This window comes from Anarrhichthys ocellatus, unplaced genomic scaffold (genome assembly GCF_004355925.1).
Source record: "Anarrhichthys ocellatus isolate YVR2014 unplaced genomic scaffold, GSC_Weel_1.0 scaffold17, whole genome shotgun sequence".
NCBI classification, from domain to species: Eukaryota; Metazoa; Chordata; class Actinopteri; order Perciformes; family Anarhichadidae; genus Anarrhichthys; species Anarrhichthys ocellatus.
In genome coordinates, this window is record NW_022280047.1 from 6,623,627 (window position 1) to 6,643,739 (window position 20,113).

At 41.1% G+C, this 20,113-nt stretch overlaps 1 protein-coding gene across 4 annotated transcripts; it reads left to right on the plus strand.

Annotated features, from left to right (window-relative positions):
• Positions 1–724: 724 nt before the first annotated feature.
• On the plus strand, positions 725–19,685 carry kntc1 (kinetochore associated 1). 4 transcript variants are annotated; one of them, XM_031856527.1, is made up of 62 exons: positions 725–774; positions 1,011–1,157; positions 1,336–1,456; positions 1,680–1,795; positions 2,039–2,117; positions 2,254–2,331; positions 2,414–2,448; positions 2,540–2,650; positions 2,996–3,089; positions 3,381–3,433; positions 3,553–3,665; positions 3,768–3,822; positions 3,913–4,011; positions 4,125–4,168; positions 4,268–4,333; positions 4,435–4,510; positions 4,671–4,796; positions 4,892–5,058; positions 5,149–5,260; positions 5,357–5,500; positions 5,570–5,626; positions 5,813–5,884; positions 6,031–6,150; positions 6,381–6,524; positions 6,617–6,712; positions 6,882–6,985; positions 7,074–7,176; positions 7,262–7,396; positions 7,491–7,610; positions 8,050–8,122; positions 8,583–8,650; positions 8,745–9,046; positions 9,221–9,393; positions 10,442–10,542; positions 10,866–11,010; positions 11,099–11,155; positions 11,245–11,408; positions 11,576–11,680; positions 11,775–11,903; positions 11,998–12,114; positions 12,229–12,338; positions 12,442–12,658; positions 13,058–13,147; positions 13,239–13,404; positions 13,702–13,760; positions 13,849–14,065; positions 14,149–14,222; positions 14,323–14,533; positions 14,822–14,934; positions 15,072–15,127; positions 15,243–15,321; positions 15,400–15,524; positions 15,633–15,768; positions 15,888–15,983; positions 16,207–16,263; positions 16,618–16,672; positions 16,868–16,931; positions 17,196–17,325; positions 17,445–17,534; positions 18,139–18,293; positions 18,895–18,999; positions 19,131–19,685. In XM_031856527.1, the coding sequence occupies exons 2-61, from the start codon at positions 1,020–1,022 to the stop codon at positions 18,965–18,967; spliced, it is 6,585 nt and encodes a 2,194-aa protein (XP_031712387.1). In that variant the 5' UTR covers positions 725–774; positions 1,011–1,019; the 3' UTR covers positions 18,968–18,999; positions 19,131–19,685. The 4 variants fall into 4 exon arrangements, with proteins under 4 accessions (XP_031712387.1, XP_031712386.1, XP_031712388.1 ...); XM_031856526.1 differs by having other exon boundaries at positions 751–848; XM_031856528.1 differs by having other exon boundaries at positions 751–848; positions 19,140–19,685.
• The last annotated feature ends 428 nt before the right edge of the window (positions 19,686–20,113 follow it).

Consider the following 20,113-nt stretch of genomic DNA (forward strand, 5'->3'; position numbering starts at 1 on the left):
AATTTGACCCAAGTTGCCAGGTTTGACCTCTTCTATCCCACACATTCAGGCAAATGCTAACAGAGTTGTGTAACCCACATCGAGTTTGAGTGGAACAAACAACACAATTGGCGCAGCAAATATCTAGAAATATGTTAGGTAATTCAATTTTAACTAAGTAAATTCAATGATGTGCAATTAAATAGCAATTGGGAGATATTCAGTGTTTACCATTGTGAGTGTGTTTTGAGGGCTGATAAACTGAGAAACAGTGCTGGTATTCCTTTCCTTTTAAAACTAAAAACACATATAAGTCACCGATGAATGATCTAATTTTTAAATCACTGAAAATTTAGCAGTAAAGTCACATCACTTCGCTTAATAGACCGAAAAGTATCCAACCTGGCAACGCCACAAAGCTCTCCGGATGTTCCTGAAATGCCCCGCCCCTCTGTTTATCACCCTAAGTTTTTCCCGAATTCAGCCTGTCAGGCGGCACTTTTTCTCAGACTGTGTACAGCTTAAACAAGCTTCGTCAATTAAATGCTTACGTTTGGATCACAGATGGATAATATTAAAATATGGATTGTGGCTGTGGTTTAATTTAGGTCATCTTAAACAAGGAAGCATGGTTTATAATTAGCCAGGAATGGAAGTTGTATCTGTTAGACAAAAATCAGGAGAAAATCACCCAAATAACGCTACCGCAACCCGCCAAATTCTAAATCTCCCACTGTTGATTTACGTCTAACCTCTGCGTTGTAACGTTAGCTGTCTGGTCACTTCAACGGAGTGGTAAATTACTATCAACTGTAACGTTAGATACATTGTAGTCGACTGTCGGCTAATTCGCCATCGCTCATCAGCAGGTAGTCTAAATGTTGTTGTTGTTGTAAGTCTCCGCTGAATTAGCTTACGAACATTAGCGTTATCATGACGTTACGGTGCAACTGAATTACTAGGTTAAGTGGACATTGTCAACTAGCATTGCTAATGTATCGCATGTGTCACATTTCCTCCATGTACCTTAGCTCTTCGACATGGCGACGTGGAGCGACGTTGAGCTTCTGACCAACGAGGACACGAACACTGTCCGCTTCGGCAGTGTGTCCAAGGAGGAGAATGGAAGCGGCTTGTATCAGGTGGACACACTGGTGAAGATCTCCACAGCAAGTGAGGTAATGGATGTCAATACTTACATTAACGTTACAAGAACTCGAATATGCTCTTGTAATGTATTCCTGTCGCTCCATATAAAGTACCACAGTGACTAGTAGTGGGGCCTTTAGGTACAGTTTAACACTTTACTCGTGACAGCACTGATCAGTGATTACATGGAAATGCTGGTTCTTGCAGGTGCAGACTGATCCCCGTCTCGCCTCCTCCAGTGGGTCAAACTGGAACATTGTTGTTGCTGACAAGACAGTTATCATGTTTGACCAGAACTATCAGACCATCCTGCTGCTTCTTCATTTTGGTAAGTTATTAGTCAGACGTCATGTGGCTGCACTCAAACCAGTGGGTCCAATAGTCACGATGACTGACGGGCACTGCTTTCTCTGTGTCAGGCCTGCTTGTATAATTCAAACTAAATCAATTTGAAGATATTGTAAAGGTTCAGTCATCATCCCTTTCTTATCGATGCAGTTTAACGTTTCTGGGTAACTTTCTGTATGTTAATAGCTCAACTTGTTTTTCAGAAACTGACGTGGATGCCATTGATGTATGCCTGGAAGGACAGTTTTTGGCGGTCTGTGAAAGAAATGGAAACTTTCATTTGATCTATGTGCCAACCAAGAAAATCCTACTCACCAGGGTACGAGTGTAGTTTGATATCTGTGAGGCCGTATGGTGTAGGAATACATGAGATGTGATCGCTCTGTATCTGGCCTTGACTTGTTATAGTGTACAGATTTCATCTACATTTGAAGAAAAATATTCAACTTTAGATGACGATCTGTAATAATCCTAAAAACTTTGTCTTTTTTTATGAGTTTGAGTTGCCCAACGTGTTTCACTTATGGACATTAACATGTCATGTTATTATCTGGGTTTGTAGGCGTTGGTAGAGAAACCATCCAGTGAAGATAAGAAAACGTACCGCTATCTCGTCGTAGAAGAAAACAAGGCATCCTTAGGTAAGAATTCTTTGTGAATATGAGAAATCAAGGTGTATGTGTGCAATGGAAAGCTGAATGAATTTCTAATGATGTTTTTATCTGAATCTTTAATGAATGGTGTGTTGCCAATTTCTCCGATGTCTTTTGTTGACAGGGATGTACCATGGGTTCCTTCTCATAAAGGATGGATTTTTCCACATTACAAACCTTGCATTGGCAAAGATCGAGACAGGTATCCAAAGAGCACGTGCGGTAGACTGAAAGTGTTATTTGAGCGACTGTATTGACCAAACTAATCATTTATTCTTCTACAGCCTTTGAAAACATGGACCTGGGAGCTTTGAAACAGGTAAGTTCAGGCAATCATCTTTCCATGCGATCACAAACTTCTTCCTCTTTTTTTAACAGCAGAACTATAATCACACTTTTGCTCAACTCAGCTCCAGTCGCTCATGAAGATAGACTTCTGCTCCACCAGTGAGTACCATGACGAGGGCTGCAGCACAGCGGTGATGTTCAATCTGGGCTCTGAAATCCACTTAATGATCGGGGTCAGTGTTTTATTTATTTATTCACCAGCTGCAGCTATGATACGTTGGTTATTTGTGAATGACAGCATAATGGACGATGGTACTTCAAATATTTGTCGCTTGTTTTCTTCAGTCCCTCCCTTTTTTATTCGATGCTGTTGCATGTCTCATTTTTCTGAACAAGCTAATGAAGTGTGTTTTCAAGCTGAAAATGAAACCAATGTTTACCATGTTATTAAGACACTTTGAACTAAGCTTAGAAATAGAGTAAATCAAACTTTTCTAGTTGTGATAGTTACTGCTGATATAAAGCAGTAAAACAACATGTATTTCTTGATGTAATTTGTCACGACATTATCTTCACAGGGGGATAAAGAAAGTATCGTGACTCACTGGATGATGGACCCTCATCAGGGCAAGATGTGCCTTGCTCACTCTATCAACGACAGCTTAATTCCAGGTAAGGTCTTGCCCCAATGTTCAGTACATAGTTACACTTTCTTAATGTGCCTTTTGCAAGATACTAAACATGTATTACCATCTTCATACTTATTGTTTAACTTTTTTTAGTGATGAACTTGTGGACATGAGTGGGTGAAATAATCTAAATATATATAGTGAATCACAAAGTATTGAGGATAAGAAATAGAAACACAATAGCATACAGTTGCAAAACAAGTAAAAAGTTATAATGCCTCTAAGACTAGATTGTGTGAGGGTTGTTAAATACATTCTCCTATTTATTTCAAAGGTGTGAGGAAGATGGTGGTGGTGGAAAATCAATTGTATATTCTTGACACTGAGGTGAGTTCAGTGCCATCACCTGTAGCCGTTAGATGTACCATTGCATGAGGTTCGATCAAAAGTATTTTGAGGTTTAGTTGCATACAATATGGATTGCTTGTGTTTGTCTTCGGCTGCAGGATGCCCTGAGTCTTTGGGACCAACACTTCCTGGTCATGATTCACTGTTGGCAGGATCTTGCCATTCATGACTTTGAACTCACTACAGAATGTGGCTCTGCCTCCATGGTGGCGTATGTATCTATGTTGTATCACATACAGTAGCTGTAAATATATACAGAGGAATGTGCCTCAATTAATAAATAATGTTGAAAACTGATCTGTATGTGTTGCAGCCAAGACAAGGGCAGCATGAAGATGATTACACTGACAAAGCAAGACAAGAGTCAGGTAGCAGTGCAACTCCTTTTGAAGAAACTGTAAAAGATGATCATCTCACGTCCTCTTCTGAACTTGATGTGCTGGTTTTTCATTTTTCAGATCATCTCACTGCAAATACGATTTCTGCCCTCCATGACTATTTGCTACTCTCTTGATGTCTCCTCAGTCTCCTGTCTTGTCCAGACAAAAATAGACATGGTAAACAATCAACGCTTAAAGCGTGTTATATGGACGGATACATGGACATGTGCTATTTCCGGATGTTGATATGTCAGCACATTTAACTCGGTTGTTTTATCCTCTGCTTTCAGGATACCATTTATTTAGTTCAGGGGATTTGTGAGGACCTGGAAAGGTAGGACATGTTTGGATGTTCAGCCAGTACTTGAACGATATGGTGAATGTTTCAAAATATGAAGTGGTCTTTTTTTTTTCTCCCCTGTTCTTTATCAAGCAGTCGTGGAGAGCCCATATCTGCTGTTGTTGTCAGATGCTTCACAGAGGCTTTGCCTGAGAATAGGTACCTCATTTTCATTGGATACATTTCCACATTAATTGAGGTTTGTGTCCTGTATGTGATGTCGGTATAATTTGACTTACTTGATTTTTCTCCATCCCCAGACTCAGCAGACTTCTTCACAAACACATGTTTGAGGAAGCTGAAAAGTTTGCCATCACATTTGAGCTGGATGTAGAGGTAAGTGAAGAGTACAATTTATTGGAGTAGAATATGATATATATTTGACAACAGAAGTAGGATTTTAGAGCAGAAAAGTACAATAGAATTGGTATTAGCTGGTGGTACATTACTACCTTAATTGGGGCTATACACAACTAACAATCCTATTGGTGTTCAGCTCGTGTACAAGGTGAAGCTCGACTTTGTGCTGGAGCAGCTGGCCTCTGCATCGGTCGGTGGCTACGGACAGGATGTGTGGTCCGAACTTGTGGAGGAGGCCAAAACCAACCTGATGAAGATCAAAGTCAGTTATTTCATCTAATCTCATTTTACAGCTCCAACATGTTGATCACATCAACCTCCTCACCAACAGAGGTTGTTTTTTTTTGCATTGCCTAGGATGAGCAGTATGTGGTGGAATACTGCCTCAAGGCTCCGTGGCCGACCTTTGAGACGGCAGAGAAGATGCTAAACCATGCTGCGACACGATACTCCTCCTTACAGATCCAGGAGGCCTTGGCCAGGCTGGCAACGTTCTGCAGCCTGCACGGCCCAGATAACTTCAAGTAAATCAAAGTCTCTTGTGTTGTACCGTACATTTTCAATCATGTGGTTTGTTCATAATGTACGCGTATGTGTTATTCTGTCATCCACAGTGGCATCGCCTGGATTGAGTTTTTGAACTGCACTGACAATTTAGGAGAAATTCTGACCCACCTAAGAGCGGGAGACATGAAGGGTGCACAACTCATTTGGCTCAGATATGAGGTAAAGAACAGCTTCATGCACTTGATGAAACAGCGCTGGGAGAAAACGCTTGGTGTCGGGCCCAGTTGTGACGTTTACTCTCGGGTTTTGTAACAGGGACAGATTGCTGCAGAGTTTGACGAGCGCAAGCTTGAAGACGTGCTCAGTGCCATCCCAGAGGATCTGCCATCCCAAGACCTCCGTTCTTGGTTTAGGGGCGTTTTTGTTCCTTTTGTGAGGAGAGTGCTTCCAACAGGACAGGTAGGAATCATTGCTCATTTCAAAGTCTGGTGCTATGTTTTCAGGAGTAAACGTTGTATGTGCCCATAGAAAGTCTTGGCGAGATGGCTGGAGCAAAGGGCAAGGAATTTGGAGTTAACAGAAAAGGTAAATAAAAGAACAAAAACTATTTTGACCTGAAATGTTTAAGTTAAGTAAAACCAGGCTAAAATTACAATGATGTATGATGTATAATGGTCAATAGCACCGCCCATCACTCAGTTAGTTGTATAATAAGTACATATCGGTCACAATAGTTGAACCAATGGTTATACATGTAATATGTTGTTCCAGGGTGCTTGGCCCCAGAATGGGTTGGACTTGGCTGTGGTTGGACTGCCTTCTCTGTGGACATGGATGAAATCTGTAAGTTAGACACATTGTTCTCTTTCCGCTATACATTTTTGAGGCTTCACAATCATGGTTTACCCGTGGGAGCTAATTGTAACTGAATTATCGTGACATAATGTGATCGATGGTCTATTTTTTTTAATCTTTTCTTTTTTTCAAAGGATGATAATTACGGTGCAGAGGAGGTGGAGAACCTCAAGTCCCTGGTGTCCAACCTCCATCAGCTCCTGGACCTCCACCAGAACTACAGCTGCAGTCTTTCACTTTCAGTCTTTGAGAAGGTTTCTCTCTTATTTCGTGACACATTCTAACTATATCTGAGTTTCAAGCAAGCTACTGATATCTTCAGCAGGAAACATATATTTTATTCACCTGCAGTTTTCCATTGATTTCATAATGATAAAGAAAATCTTACTTTTATGTACGTTGTGGTGCGTTTATGAGACATGTTAAGTGGGTTTTGTGTGGTTGTTCCTATCCTTATCACTGTTGTTCCTTGTGAATTTGAAAGGGAAGTGTTCGTAGTGTTGCATTCTTCTTGCTGGACAAAGTGCCGGCTCCAGAGCTGATTGCCGCCACAGTGGAAAGCAGGATTCTGCCGTATACTGAAGAGCATGAGATTCCTTTAAATGAGCTACTTCTCCAGTACATCAAGGTAAAATTCCATCACTGCCGAGCCCACCGGGAACAGACCTTTCATTTTCCCAAATACCTGGTGATAAATATTTCTCCTCTCCTCTTCACAAGGATCTGCTGGAGCGCTGTAGTTCTCAGACTAGGACACTTTTCACAGAATGGGAAGCCAAAGCAGTGGCTGTGCTAGCTTGCATGACTGATACTGACGTAAGTTTCTGTAACACCACTACACATACAGTTCACGACATGTTTAACGTTTTGTGAGTGCAAATACTTGAGTGAGAAAACAGCCATAACAGCAGCAGATGAACAAGAATCACCGAGATCGTAAATATCAATAAAGATTTTACCACCACATTATTGTATTTCCTTGCAGCTGATGGTGGATGCTGTGCTGGAGATCATGCAGAAAGCTGTAGTGCCCTGGAGTAATGTGGTAGAAAAACTGGTTCAACAGTACCTGGAGATGGATGGACCAAAGTATGTTTACATTGTCCTCACCGTGATTTTTTTCATACTGTAAAATTTGGGAATGTTATCATTTTCTATTTACTGATGTATTCCCCAGACAAAAGCTTTTAAAGGAGAGTTACTGTCTAATGGAAATCAGGAAACTTCTCAGGGGCTATGGGATCTGCAACTTCAACCTCTCTAACAGCACTCCAATTATGGTAATTCTGATCTCATTTATTATGTGACATTTGACTACCCGTGTGCTTTCCTATGAACTTTCACATACTGTATATCTCTTACCAGATGCCGATTAGATACATCCTGAAGCAAGACTTTCCAATGTCTTTAGAAGACTCTCTGACATTAGCTGACGCTTACAAGCTTCCAACCTCGCAGATCAATTTCTTGTATCTCATCCAGCTGATTGGCCAAGGCAAGGTATGCTCATCCACATGGAAATATGAAATCACAGAGATTAATTGTTTCTTTTTATGTTTCCATGGCATACGGAAGTCTTTTATGCTACTTTCAGACAGAGGAAAGCATGACTGTCCTGAAGAGGCTGTCCTCTGCAGAGGCAGAGTGTGTGATCAAGCGTCTCACATCCTGGGCTCGGCTGCAGCTGGAGGACAAAGCCCACATATCTGATGAGGTGAGGAGAGGGAAGATGTCTGAAATAAAACGTAATTTGCATTTTACGTGCTTGTATTCCCTGCTCAATTTTCTAGATTCAATTTCCAGACCTCTGAAATCATATTTTGTCACATTTTAAGATGGTTTTAAGAGTTAGTGTTTTGTTTTTGCTATCGCTTTAGATGTTGTTAACATTACGCCTCTGCTGCAACTGAGAGGTTATATGATATACCAGGAGCTTCCCTGCCTGGGAGCCTTTTCCTCAGCGCCTATGATCGCAGTTTAGATTATGCTTACGCAGCTATAGGCAAATACTCCTGGTAGTAGACCATACATGAAACTTAAATCAATCGCAGCCTCAAGATCAGAACATAATAAAACAGCATTATGGTAAGCATACATTCATTCTGACATTTTGTATGTCTCAACTCTGTCTCTGTCTTCTCTGTCTTCCTTAGCACAAGAAACACCAGATGGTCATAGCTCAGGTGATGGTGGAGGCCCTGAAATACTTTCACACAATCCAAAAACGTAAGTGCAATCCTGAAACATCAACAGCAGGGTGAGTATGTGTCCACAGTCTCTGTCAGCAAACACCCATCCTTCTGACGTTTTCTTGAGTAGCTCAATGTGTGCTTCTGAGTTCCAGCTCTAAAGCTGACTCAAGGCTCTGACCTCCATGTGTTGGATGTTTTAGGAAAGTTTGCATGGATCAGTAAAACATCCAACACTATATAAACCTAAACACTATATAAGGGCAGGTTTTGTGCATAAGCCCAAGAAATTGGAGAGATGCTACCAAAAACAGGCTTTAAGAAGAAGAACTTCAGTGATATTGAAATCGAAAAAACAAAATTTAAGAGGAAATCTCTTCCTGCATGAGACCCAGTGGTTGTCTAAACACAGTTTACAGATAAAGATTAGGAAAATAAATGTTATAAACATTTTCCTGAACATCCAAGTATCACACCAGGTTTCATGTCCTCTGTAGATGATGCTCTTAAAAGCATGGAGTGTGAGAACAACCTCATCATGTTCAAGGCGATCGCCCACCTACAGGTAAGTTTCATTTAAGGAATGTTTTAAGTGTTATTATTCCATCTGTTCTTTCATAATGGTTTTTTACCTGCAACCTCTTCATTTGTTTGTTCAGGAGGACTTTGATGTTTTCTTCACCCCCTCAAACTATGAGGATCCAAACATCAGAAAGCAGATCCAGGAGCATCACATCACAGCCTACGAAAACACACATGGCCGCCGCTCATCTAAGAGGAAAGCCACGACAACTCCAGTTGTGTCTAACGACCCCGATGGTAAGACCAAGACCATCTCCACAGAAGCTGGCTTACGTCGTCTAGGAAGGCAGCTGCAGCGCACCGAACAGGAGCTGTGGTCTGACTTAGCCCTGCGAGCTCTAGGAGTGGGCAAGGTGGACAAGGCCCTCAAGATCCTCAGGTGTGTGGATGCTGTGCCATGTGCATGAATCCAGGGCTTTGTTTATTTCACCCTTGAGTTCTTAGTGTAAATATAGAGGAATTGTTAATGTTTAATTCAGACTAACATCCCTGTCCAATGAGTCACATGGAGAATCTCCTATGTTTTCTTTGTCTTCTTCCTCCATATCTTCAGTGAGCTGTATGAACACCACTATAACACCTGCACAGGCAAGGTTTTGTTCACTGCTGCCAAGACGTTATGCCAGATGCTGGAGGCAGATGTTCCAATGGTGCTTCCTGAAGACATGGACCTGCCAGCAGTCATCCATGATCTTGCCTGCCAGGCTATCGCTTCGTGCCACTCGGGTAAAGAAAGCAATGATGTTGCGAAATCAATGATGTTCAACTTAATTTTACGTTGGTCAATCAATAGCTGTTCTGCGAATCATTGCTGGATTCACAATTCAAGTATTAGATTTGACACAGTTTTGTTAGTTTGTTGTAAGCGTGCAGTTAAAAATTAAAACACTTGTTGTGAAAACTAGACTGAAAAAGGAAGGCTCAGTTTCATCTTAAAGGAATACTTCATCCACAAAATGACCAATTGTATATCGGTTTACTCTCCCTGTATTCAATGTTTGAAGAAAACTTTGTTTTTCTCGCATGCCTCCACTGTGAACCAATAATAATAAAAAATCTGAGAAATGTCTCGATGAATTGAAGGAAATGTGTTTAACAACAGCAACTCTGTCAAAACATCCGTTCACAAACTCACACAACACATGCAGTATAATCCGAGTCTCATTTATAGAGTCGTATGCTCACTACTTCCCAAACGAATGCGTTTTTTGCTAAAACTTTACCATTTAAAACACTTTTGCATCGACAGATTCAGCTCTCACGAGTAGACGTGCTCCTCGTCTGTGCAAATCCAAATCGTTTTCAGAAGTAAGGTTTTAGTGAAAATGCATTTGTTTGGGAAGTAGTGAGCAATACGACTGGATAAATGAGACTTGTACCGAGTTTGAATACAGATGTTTTGATATAGTTTTTGATTCTTTACTCAACGTGGAGGCAAGCGAGAATAACGTTTTCTTCAAGAATTCAAGGTAACGCGATGTGAGTTATTGATACACAAATGATGATTTTGTGGGTGAAGTATTCCTTTTAAACCCAGTAAAAACAAAAAAAAAAATGTTGCTAATCACACAGATGATACACAAACAGCACAGCTGTAGAACAAGAAAAGAATATTATTTCCAAAATATTGCAATACTTTATCTGGTATTGCTGAAGATGCAAATCTGAAAGAACATCCAGACTAAATAGTTCAATGAGACAACTGTTCTCAGAGGGAGCTTGGCTGCTTTCTCTTTTAAAATCACGTAAGCAAATATTCTAATAACTGTTGCAGATCTGCTCCTGGACTGTCTGGAGCTTTGCAAGTGCACACGGATAGCTATGGATGTCTATCATCAGTGTCAGTTATCAGACAACTATGGCTTCATCGCCAAGGTCAGTATCGTGTCTTTCTCCACAGAATGATACCGAGTTTACTTTGTTTTGCTCTGGTTTATGCTCGATATGTTATACGATATATTAAAATCGGACATTGTATTTTGCAAGTTAGTAACTGTGAATCGACCTGATGAAATCTCTCAGAGGATTTAGTTAATAATAGTTTATTATTTAACGTAATTTTATAGCAGGAAGTTGTTCAATTACAGTAAAAGACTTCTTGTTTTATTGATGGTAGTTAAAATTGATGAAACGTCTCTTCTTTAAATTTGCTAAATGCATACAATAAATGTTTGTATTTGAATTGTTTGATGTCACAGGATTCGATTTTGGAGACGGAAAAGGATCCACATTCTCAGTGGAGTTTTCAGGATGTTTTTAGTGAAGACTGCATTGTTCTGGACCCAGTGTCTGCGCTTCCAGTCCAATATGAAATTACCAACTGCCTGCTACCTGTTTCTCTGGGTAAGATGCTCAAACGAATCATCTATTCAGTGTCTATTCAGATAGTCTACAGCTGACTGGTCTCATCAGTTTATAACTAATCTTGCAGATACCAAGCTGTACCCACTGGACTGTTCCTGTCTGGCACACTGCTCATTCGAAAACGGTCTGTACTAAAACTTTATATTTCATTGTTTTTCCTTGAATTTGTCATTTTTGAAAGTTTACCTTGTGTCTTGCGTGGCCCACATACAGGTTCAAACTACCTGCGGCCCCTCCTGGGTCCCCTGTCCAACATGTTACAGATGTTACAGGAGTGCAGTCAGCTGGAGCTGGCCCTCAGAGTGCTGGTCAACTCGTACGGCAGCTGCCTGCAGCACGTCACCTCTAATGTTATGGACCTAAAGCTTAGTCTACAGGTATGGCTGCGACATATCCAGTGGTGCTATCGGTGCCACTGCCATGTGTTTCTGGATCAATTGTGCCGTTATTATAGCTATAGCTACTTGCCGGTCAGGCCGAGCTAAACATATTTTGTAATGTGTATAGTGATAATGTCACAGTAAACTGTTAACTCTTCTTTCAGCTTCATGATACCCAAGAGCTTAGGAAGTACAATTTATGCTTAAATAATCTTCGAAAGACAACTACTTCGTCTCTGAATGCCGTTGCTGTGGCTCTCTTGAACAAGGTGAGTCTGCTGAGACTGATGTCACGAGGTGGTAGTAGCCGATATACTGCGTTTTAATGTTTTTTAAATCCCTGTATCTCTATTTCGGCTGCAGGTGTTCAACTGGAGGGTGCTTGATTGTGATTTGGCCATCGGTCTCTGTACACTCCTCTCCAAAGCAGAAGTCTTCAAAATTCTGTGGAAGGTTATTGACAACACCTGGCAAAACTATGACAAAATCTTGGTAGGCAATGTGTTCACCGTTCTTCTGTACTTTAGCGTCAAACCTTTTTTTTTAAATTTTTGATTTCGATAGTGAAAATTGTCGTGTGCTTTAGGCTGTGGCCAGGATCGGGGCTGATCTCTGCTGCTTGTACGGTGAGGCAGAGGAACAAGAGAGGTTTCTCTCTGTCATCACTGATGCTGAATGGGGCATCAAGCTTGGCAAACTGGAGGTGTGTAGATGAAAACCACTTCTATTCACATTATACTTCACAAGTTATTGTCACTCTTCACCTGACATTTAACGTGACTTGACGTTCGTCATGCTTGCTCCTGCTCGCCAACAGATATCCATCCAGCCAGTGTTCCGTCAGCGGCCTGAGATGAAGAGTAGTCTGATCCCTGACTTGGTGAAAAACCGCAGAATCACTCCAGACATTATCCTCCAGTACTGCAGGTCCGCTGCTCACTCTACAAAGTCACATTCTTCAATCTGTATCAATGCATTTCATTTATGGTTCTTTTCCTTCCCTGTGCTCACCCTCTGCTCCCGTCTGCAGCACCTTTGGTCTCGACCGTGACGGTGTGATCAACCAGTACATTACCACTTTACTGCTGCTCCAAGACGACGAGGAAGCTGCAGGTGACCCAGGCACAGGGCAGGAAGAGATGCAGCCACTGTGTCATGCAGACACACTGGAGCGAGTGCTGCAGATTATCCCGATGTTACACAACACCACCGAGCTCACAGATAGTCTCTGTGCTGCCATATTCAAGGTTTGTGCATGGGGGGGGGGAGGACTTCAAAGCCTTTTCTTTTTAACATGAGGGCTCTGTGTTAATGGTTTTTCTGCCCCTTTTTACGTAAGCAACGTTTCTGAGCACTTCTGATAGATTAAAGTTGTTTAAATTTCACCCAGAGACTCATCGAGGACAACTGATTCAAGAAACAACGTACAACACAAGAGCGCTTTGTTAATGGTAGAAGTAAAACATGAAAAAGCTTTATCCACATGCTTTTTATAGTGCCGCTTTTAAATTTCCAAACCAATTACTTGAATTTTCTGAACTACTACACTGAAAGGACTTTACTGTCATAGTTGATTATTTAATTGTTTCTATCCCAAACTAAATTCAAGCTATTCACCTAACTTGTAGAATGCGTTTCTTGTACAGCTCAGCCCTTACAACTATGAGAGGATCGAAGTAGTGCTGAAGATCATAGAGGCTGCAGATGAGAATGTGACGACCTTTTCCGTTAGTCAGGTAAAAAGTACACACACTTCTAAAATCAAATGGTTCCTTGTCTTCAAAATGTCTTGTGCAGACTAGCAACCAGTGTATCTTAATCACACAGGCAATGGGCCTCCTTCAACACCTGAAGTCCTACAAGCGCGTCTCTCCTGCCTCGGACGTGGAGAACACCTATCTTCTGGAAAACGGCCAGCTGCCAAACCTGCTGTCCAACAGCAGACTGCCCTTCCACCTGCTTATGCAGAGCAAACATTTCTGGAAGATTATCTGTGAGTTAGCCTCTGTCAGTTGTCTTATTTTCATTCTTCAATATTATAGCTGACAAACTCAAAATGCTCTGATTGCATTAGATCTAATGTGGTGTAATCTTAAAGGAAGGAATTATTCTTAACTCGTTTGAGGTCCTAACATTTCAAATATTTAAACAGGAGTGGGTGATAGATGAAATCTTCAAACACTTGTTACTGTGTTTGACATCTTTGTGTAACTTCAGTTCAGATTTATCAATATTAGAGTTACTGAGGTGTGTTAAGACTGAGGAAACTAAAATGTTTATCTGTGTTTAGCTCCCGAGCTCAGTGAGGAGACCTTCCCGACACTTCTTTTGATTAGCAAACTGATGAAGGTAAAGCACAATAATCTAAAAAAGTAGCTAGTATAATAATGAAAATCATAGATTCATCCAAACTGATCCTAACCCTGTCTCGTTCCAGGTGAGCCTTGACAAGTTATACATGTCTACAGTAAACCATGTGTTTGAGAAGAAGATGAAGCCTTTACTCTTGGAGCAGAGGAAAAAGGGTCAGGCTCATGGCTACAATAGTGAGACTTTCAAGGTGGCCAAGACCATGATGAAGTACATCCACTGCATCCAGAGCCCGGAGTGGGCAGCTGCCACAGCCCACAAGATCACCCAGGAGCTGCCGCCAGGTCTGACCTGCAGATTAGACGCTGCCGCTTCACTACTTGTGTTTTTTGTATTTATGGACTGAAGGATTTCCTGTTCTCTCCAGGCCATGAGAAGACACAGTCTCTTAGGTTCTGTTTGGCTCTTGGAAATGCCTGGCTGAAGGATCCAAACCTTGAGGTCAGTATTTTAAAGTATACAGTATAAACTTCACATCTTTATCTGGTTAGTTTTTCATAAACTGGTTGGTTTCAATCTACTCCTCTCTAATTCTGAGCAGGAGGCAGCGCGGGCCAGAGGGGAGACATTTGTGTCCAAGCTGAAACTGCAGTTCCAGCGCTCGGCTACTGAGAATACCCTGATAACCAGCCAGCTGAACAGCCCGGAGCATCTGAAGCTGACTGGGCTGCCAGCCAGGCTCATCGTGGCCCTGTACGAGCACAGTGGTGTGGAGCAGCGCTACAGAGACTCAGGAGGTCAAATGTATCCCGGTGAGCATGCTTTGACACATCAGTCTGCTGGAGAAGCTGAAGTAAAGCATATCAAGACCAGCCTCCTGTGCTTAAGATGGCTACTGGATTAAAGTGTATCATATCGTCCATTTTGCATTGCGCTGCTTTTTATGACATTGAATTGTTTACTATCCGCTATAAATGATTTTCTACTTGTTAACACTACACCAGCTTTATGATGTGAGCCAAAAACGTTCGATATGTTGTAAGTGGGAGAAAGCCATCAGCTGTGTTGAATCCTAATTTGAGCATTTTACCTCTGAGCAGATATACATGCAGTGGTTAAGGAAATAGCCACCATTAACAACGTGGATCTCCTGAAAATCCGTAACATGATGTTGGAGAAATGGATCTGCAAAACGGGCCCTGCTGTCACCAAGGTCTGTCTCGCTGAGCTTACCTATTCTTATTAGCTAATCGCTGTTTCTGTTCGTCTCCTGTTGATCTGCTTACATCGTGTTTTATCACTGAGTCCATTGTGTAGACATTTGATAAAACGTGTTTTTCTCTGATGAAGGATATTGGTAATCATGAATGTGTCAACAACATCGAGGAGGATCCAGACTTAATGAGGTACAGACATTGCCGTTTCCTTGTTTTTATTTGACAGCCACGATGATTTGGTCACGAGTTGTATCAGCAACATGCGTTGGCTTCTCTGTTTATTGTGTTTACTTGATGCTCTCAGGGTGGTGTACATGCTGCAGTCTTGCCCCATGGAGGATGCTGTCCGTCTTCTCGACCCTATCCTGACTGCCAAAACCTGGGTGAGGAATATATTACAGTGAGTCAAAATTGGACAAAGTGTCCAGAGAAAGTGACGAATGAATAATTCCCTCCTGTAGCCCCTCAGCACCTCTGGGCCTCGTCTGACCTTCTGCCATCGGACTCGAGCGCTGCTTTGTCTCGTCCGTCTCGCTGATTCGGCCACTCTGGAGGCTCAGCTGCAGATCCCCAAGAACAAAATTCAGTAATAGGAAATCAGTTTGATAGTACTGATGGAATAATTAATTGCAAAGTTCATGTAAGGGGTGTGTAAGATGTGTTAATGTTTCTGTATTTTTATACTCTCATGCAGATATTACCTCAAGTGCTACATCTTTGTCTCTCAACTGGAGGCATTAAACATCCCTCACACGGTGCAGTCCTTCCTCAGTAGCCCCAAAGAGGGCCTGGTTAAAGGGCTGTGGAAGAACCACAGTCACGAGCCGCAGGTAATTTTCTAATTTAAAACATTAAAACTATTCCAGCTAGTTACTTCATTTTAGTTCTACTATGAAAGGTTGCACTCAAACTGCACGCAGGGAAACTGAAGCACCCTTTGTCCTTTCAGGCGGTGCGGTTGGTGGCAGACCTGTGCCTGGAGTATCAGGTGTACGACCTGCAGCTGTGGAACAGTCTGCTTCAGAAGCTGCTGGGCTTGAACTTGGTGAGAGGACGCGCACCAGAAAAATATTTGTATTCACACCATTAGTCTCCGTTTCAAGAAGTCAATTTCTCTGAAAACATAATTGAACGCAGTATCTCACTCACACATAATGTCTTTTTAGTTTTTCTCCAGTCTTTGTAAAAAATTGTCGGAGGGGACTTTGAATAACGACGGCTCGGTTTTGCACTTAATAAAACCTACGTGAATGTTTTTCCCCTCTCAGATCAGCCACCTCCAGAAGGTGCTAGAGGCAGTTGTGGCTGTGCCTGCTCTGTGGGAGGTAATCTCAGACTTTATCGCTTTTATTTTAAGAAGGGCAAATAATGTTGGTATTTCCTGTTACTTCAGACATGTCACTTTGAAAGTAAAGTATAATTTGGTCCCAAACTGTGTCTGAGAAATGGCGTCAGATTCAAAATATCAGAAGAAAAACAGTTGAAATGCAACCTGCATTAAATTGCGACAGTCGAGATGTAGACAGGAAATGTGCAGTTGAATGGTTAGTGACTTAGCCACAGACATCCCAGATGTGGAAAAATTAAAAAACGCCTCCAACCATCACTGCTACAATATGACAAGTGACAATAGAGAAAAAGTTGCAAAGGTCATTTTATTTACTTTATTTTCTTCCCAGATTTCCAGTTTCTCCAGGACCTGGATGAGTATGATACTGGCACCTTTTGTTTCAGGTACTCCGTTTATAACAGTGAATTCACTTCCATTGTCTTGAGGCTGACTGACCAGTTTTGGTAGAATAATTGATGTGGATCGGCTAGAAGGTTGTTCATTAACATTGTTCATTTTGATATACACATTTGCACTGTTCATTGTTGAGTATGCATCCTGAATGCTCCTTACGGTCTGATCTGCGTCCTTCTTCACAGCCTCTGTTCCTCTGAGTCCTGATCAACAGGCAACACTCTACAGGACTTTTGTTCTCCTCCTCAAGTATGTTGATCTCGTATTCAGCCATTTACCAACCAACTGTTCTGCTTTCATGGACTGCTAGTGTTAGAATGTGAACATGCAACACATGCATTGCTAGATTTAACTGCATGGGTGTTAAAGCTTTGAAAACCATATCATTCTGTGACACTTCCGTCTTTTCCATGCGCACAGGTTTGATTAACTGAATGTTGGAAATTGTTTACAAAAAAAAAGCAGTGATGACCTGAATAATGTGTCCTATTCTCTTGTTTATATCTCCCCAAGGTGCCCTTTCCTGTTGAATCTGGACCTGATAGGAATTGCCAATCGCTTTGCACAGTTCAACCTGCCAGCCTTTGCCCTGGGAACACTCCTTCTCATCCCCTGTGCCAATAAAAAGGCTCAGCAGATCCAGGTTAGTACCTCCGTGTCAATACATGTCAGAAGGAATCGTTTTGGAAGAACTGTATCTTTCAGGCCTTTATCACAATCACAGTGTCGTAACATTACTGTGTTTTTTGTTTCTGTTTCTAGTGCTTTCTGTCTGTGTGTAACCCGGTCGCTGTCCTTGAGCAGGTGGAGGAGCTCATGAACACTGGGGAACTAGCTGGAGTTCCCTCACAGGTTAGATGTTAGATTAGGTTATACCACTTCCAAGAGACGCAACATGTCAGTTGCTTTCATCTTTAACTCTTCAAACTGACAATTCAATTGCTTTCACTCTTATACTTAAACTGACACTTCAGCCTAATTCAATTGTTACACTTAAACTGAAACATGAAGCTCTTTCAGTGCTTTTATTTTAACAGCTATTTCAACTGCAACTATCTCAGTTTTTCAGCTATTTCAAATGTTTTAACGCACACTGGACTTATACACCTACGTACATATTCTTTTGAAAATGTAATATTTTCTAGTTCCTATATAACTTTCACAACTGTTCACAACACATCCTGGAACTAAATATACGTATAGTGTACACACACTATCAGCCATAGCATCAGTAAACTTGTGAAACAGGAAACTAGTTAGGATGATGTGAAATTATGCAAATATGTTAAAAGTGTTGTCTTGTTTTGAAATATAACAAATATGTAGACAAAAGTGATGTCTGGTGCATTGAAATATATTTTCTTTTGTGCAACTTTTTTTGACATTACTTTTTGTTTCAACTATATTGACCTGTATTATATTAAGACATGTCATTATTGCCTCTATGATTCCTCAGATCAGGGAGACTGTATTAACCTTCATCAGCCAAAATGGACAGCACCAGAAACTGCTGAAGACCAAACACTTCAAGCATCTGAAGCAGCTCATTGTGTCGAGTGGCCGACCTAATCAGGTGAAAGAGTTGGTGGACTACCTGATCAGTCAGAACTGGTGAGTTTTTGTTTTTGTGAGGGAATCAACATAAGCGTCGATATAAAGAACAGGTTCCTGTATGTTACGTGCAAACAGCATATCTAGAATATGATCAAGACAGGATAAGACTAATAAACGAGCTGCTGTTGTCAATAACCATAAATACAGCAAAAACAACATCATGTTTAATGTTATGAAACCTTTTATGTTCATCATTTTTACTGCCAGTGTATTCATCCATTGAAAGGGAGAAGTGATGCTTTTGATTTGTCTGACATTTAGCTGTGAGATGCACAGCTTCCTCCAGCGCCACATCGCTGTAGTCTACATTACATTTAATGACGTATGTGGCGTCGTGTACACGCTCTGGAACTTGGACCATGTGGGCTCAGCTCATTGTTTGTCAGCTTTATATCAGACGTATCCCGTGAAGGCACAGTCTGAGTGTGTTGAGTTGACAAATTGCTCCTTCAGCTTTGTGTAATAGCCGACCGACCACCTGGTGTCTCAAGACTTTTCACCGATAAAGACCAAAAACAAAAGCCCACCATATGCGTTTGACCTTTTCAAATGTAAGAGTTGAGTTCTTCTCGTCATATTCTTTTCATCTGCTCTTCAGTCAGGACGATGCCGACTCACTCGCTCGTGAGTACATGAAACACACAGAGAGCATCAAAGAGGGAAAACGCTGACAAACGGCTCACCTTCACCGAGCGGCCTGAAGGTAACTGAAGTTGATCTCCTGGACCCAGTTTAGTCTGGGATACTGGGGAGACTTATCGTCTTTTAATTAGTTGTATTCATCATATTATTGTAGCTTTTGTATTTCCCCATAAGTAATTCTACTTTAATTAGTTTTTTCAGGAGTTTCTCAACATGCAAAATGGAGTGTCAGGATGAACAGACATTTCTGCAGCTGTATTTATATATTCTTACTTTGTCTCTCTTGGGCTGAGATGCAATATTTGCACTTCTATCTATATTTCCACTGTGCATGTAATATTTGTAATAAATGCTTTTCATTATTGATTGTGTAGTGGAATGAATTCAAAGGCAGTTAATCTGATTTTATTTTAATATCTACTGGCTTGTTTAAGTGCATATTCATGTTAGAACTGCTGGCTAACATGCGGTAGAAGTAACATTTATATGACAACAATTTGCAGCTGAAAATAAATCACAATCATTTTCAGAGTCTAAGAATAAATGAATTCCCGTCTGAGAGATGAAATGTCAAACTTGTACTATTTATAAAAAAATAAAAGTTAGATTGCTGTTGCATACACACAAATTAATTGAAGTACGTAAATCTGCTGTAGGCTGTGTTCCTTTATATATTAAACCTTCATTTTTATTAATTTAGCTTCACTCTATTTTTTTTGTTTTAATGTGTTCCTTTTACCTTTTGTGAAACATATCCTGCCTGAGTAAAATGTTTTAACTCGACTCTCGAGTCTATAATTGGTAATACATATTTGAGGGGTACTTTTTTGAGATCCTTACCATTCTTAATATAAGACTTCCCCTTTTTAGTTTTGCAAGTTACCCACTTATATATGTTATAGCTATTTCGGTGAGGAAGCAATTCTCAAACCGGAATCAGGCAACGACACTGACAAACCTTCACGGATCAGGACCTCTTGACTCCTGCCCATGTGGGAGTATTATCCCAAAGAATTTAAGGAAATACAGCTCTGCATTTTGTCACAGTGGATAAAACTCCCACTTAGTCAAGGTTCAGCTTGTACTTGGTAAACGTTGATAGGTGAGTGCACACAGATACCAAAGGGTTCAGGGAGTTGATGTGGTAGTTAGTGGGTGAATCGCATGCACTGTTG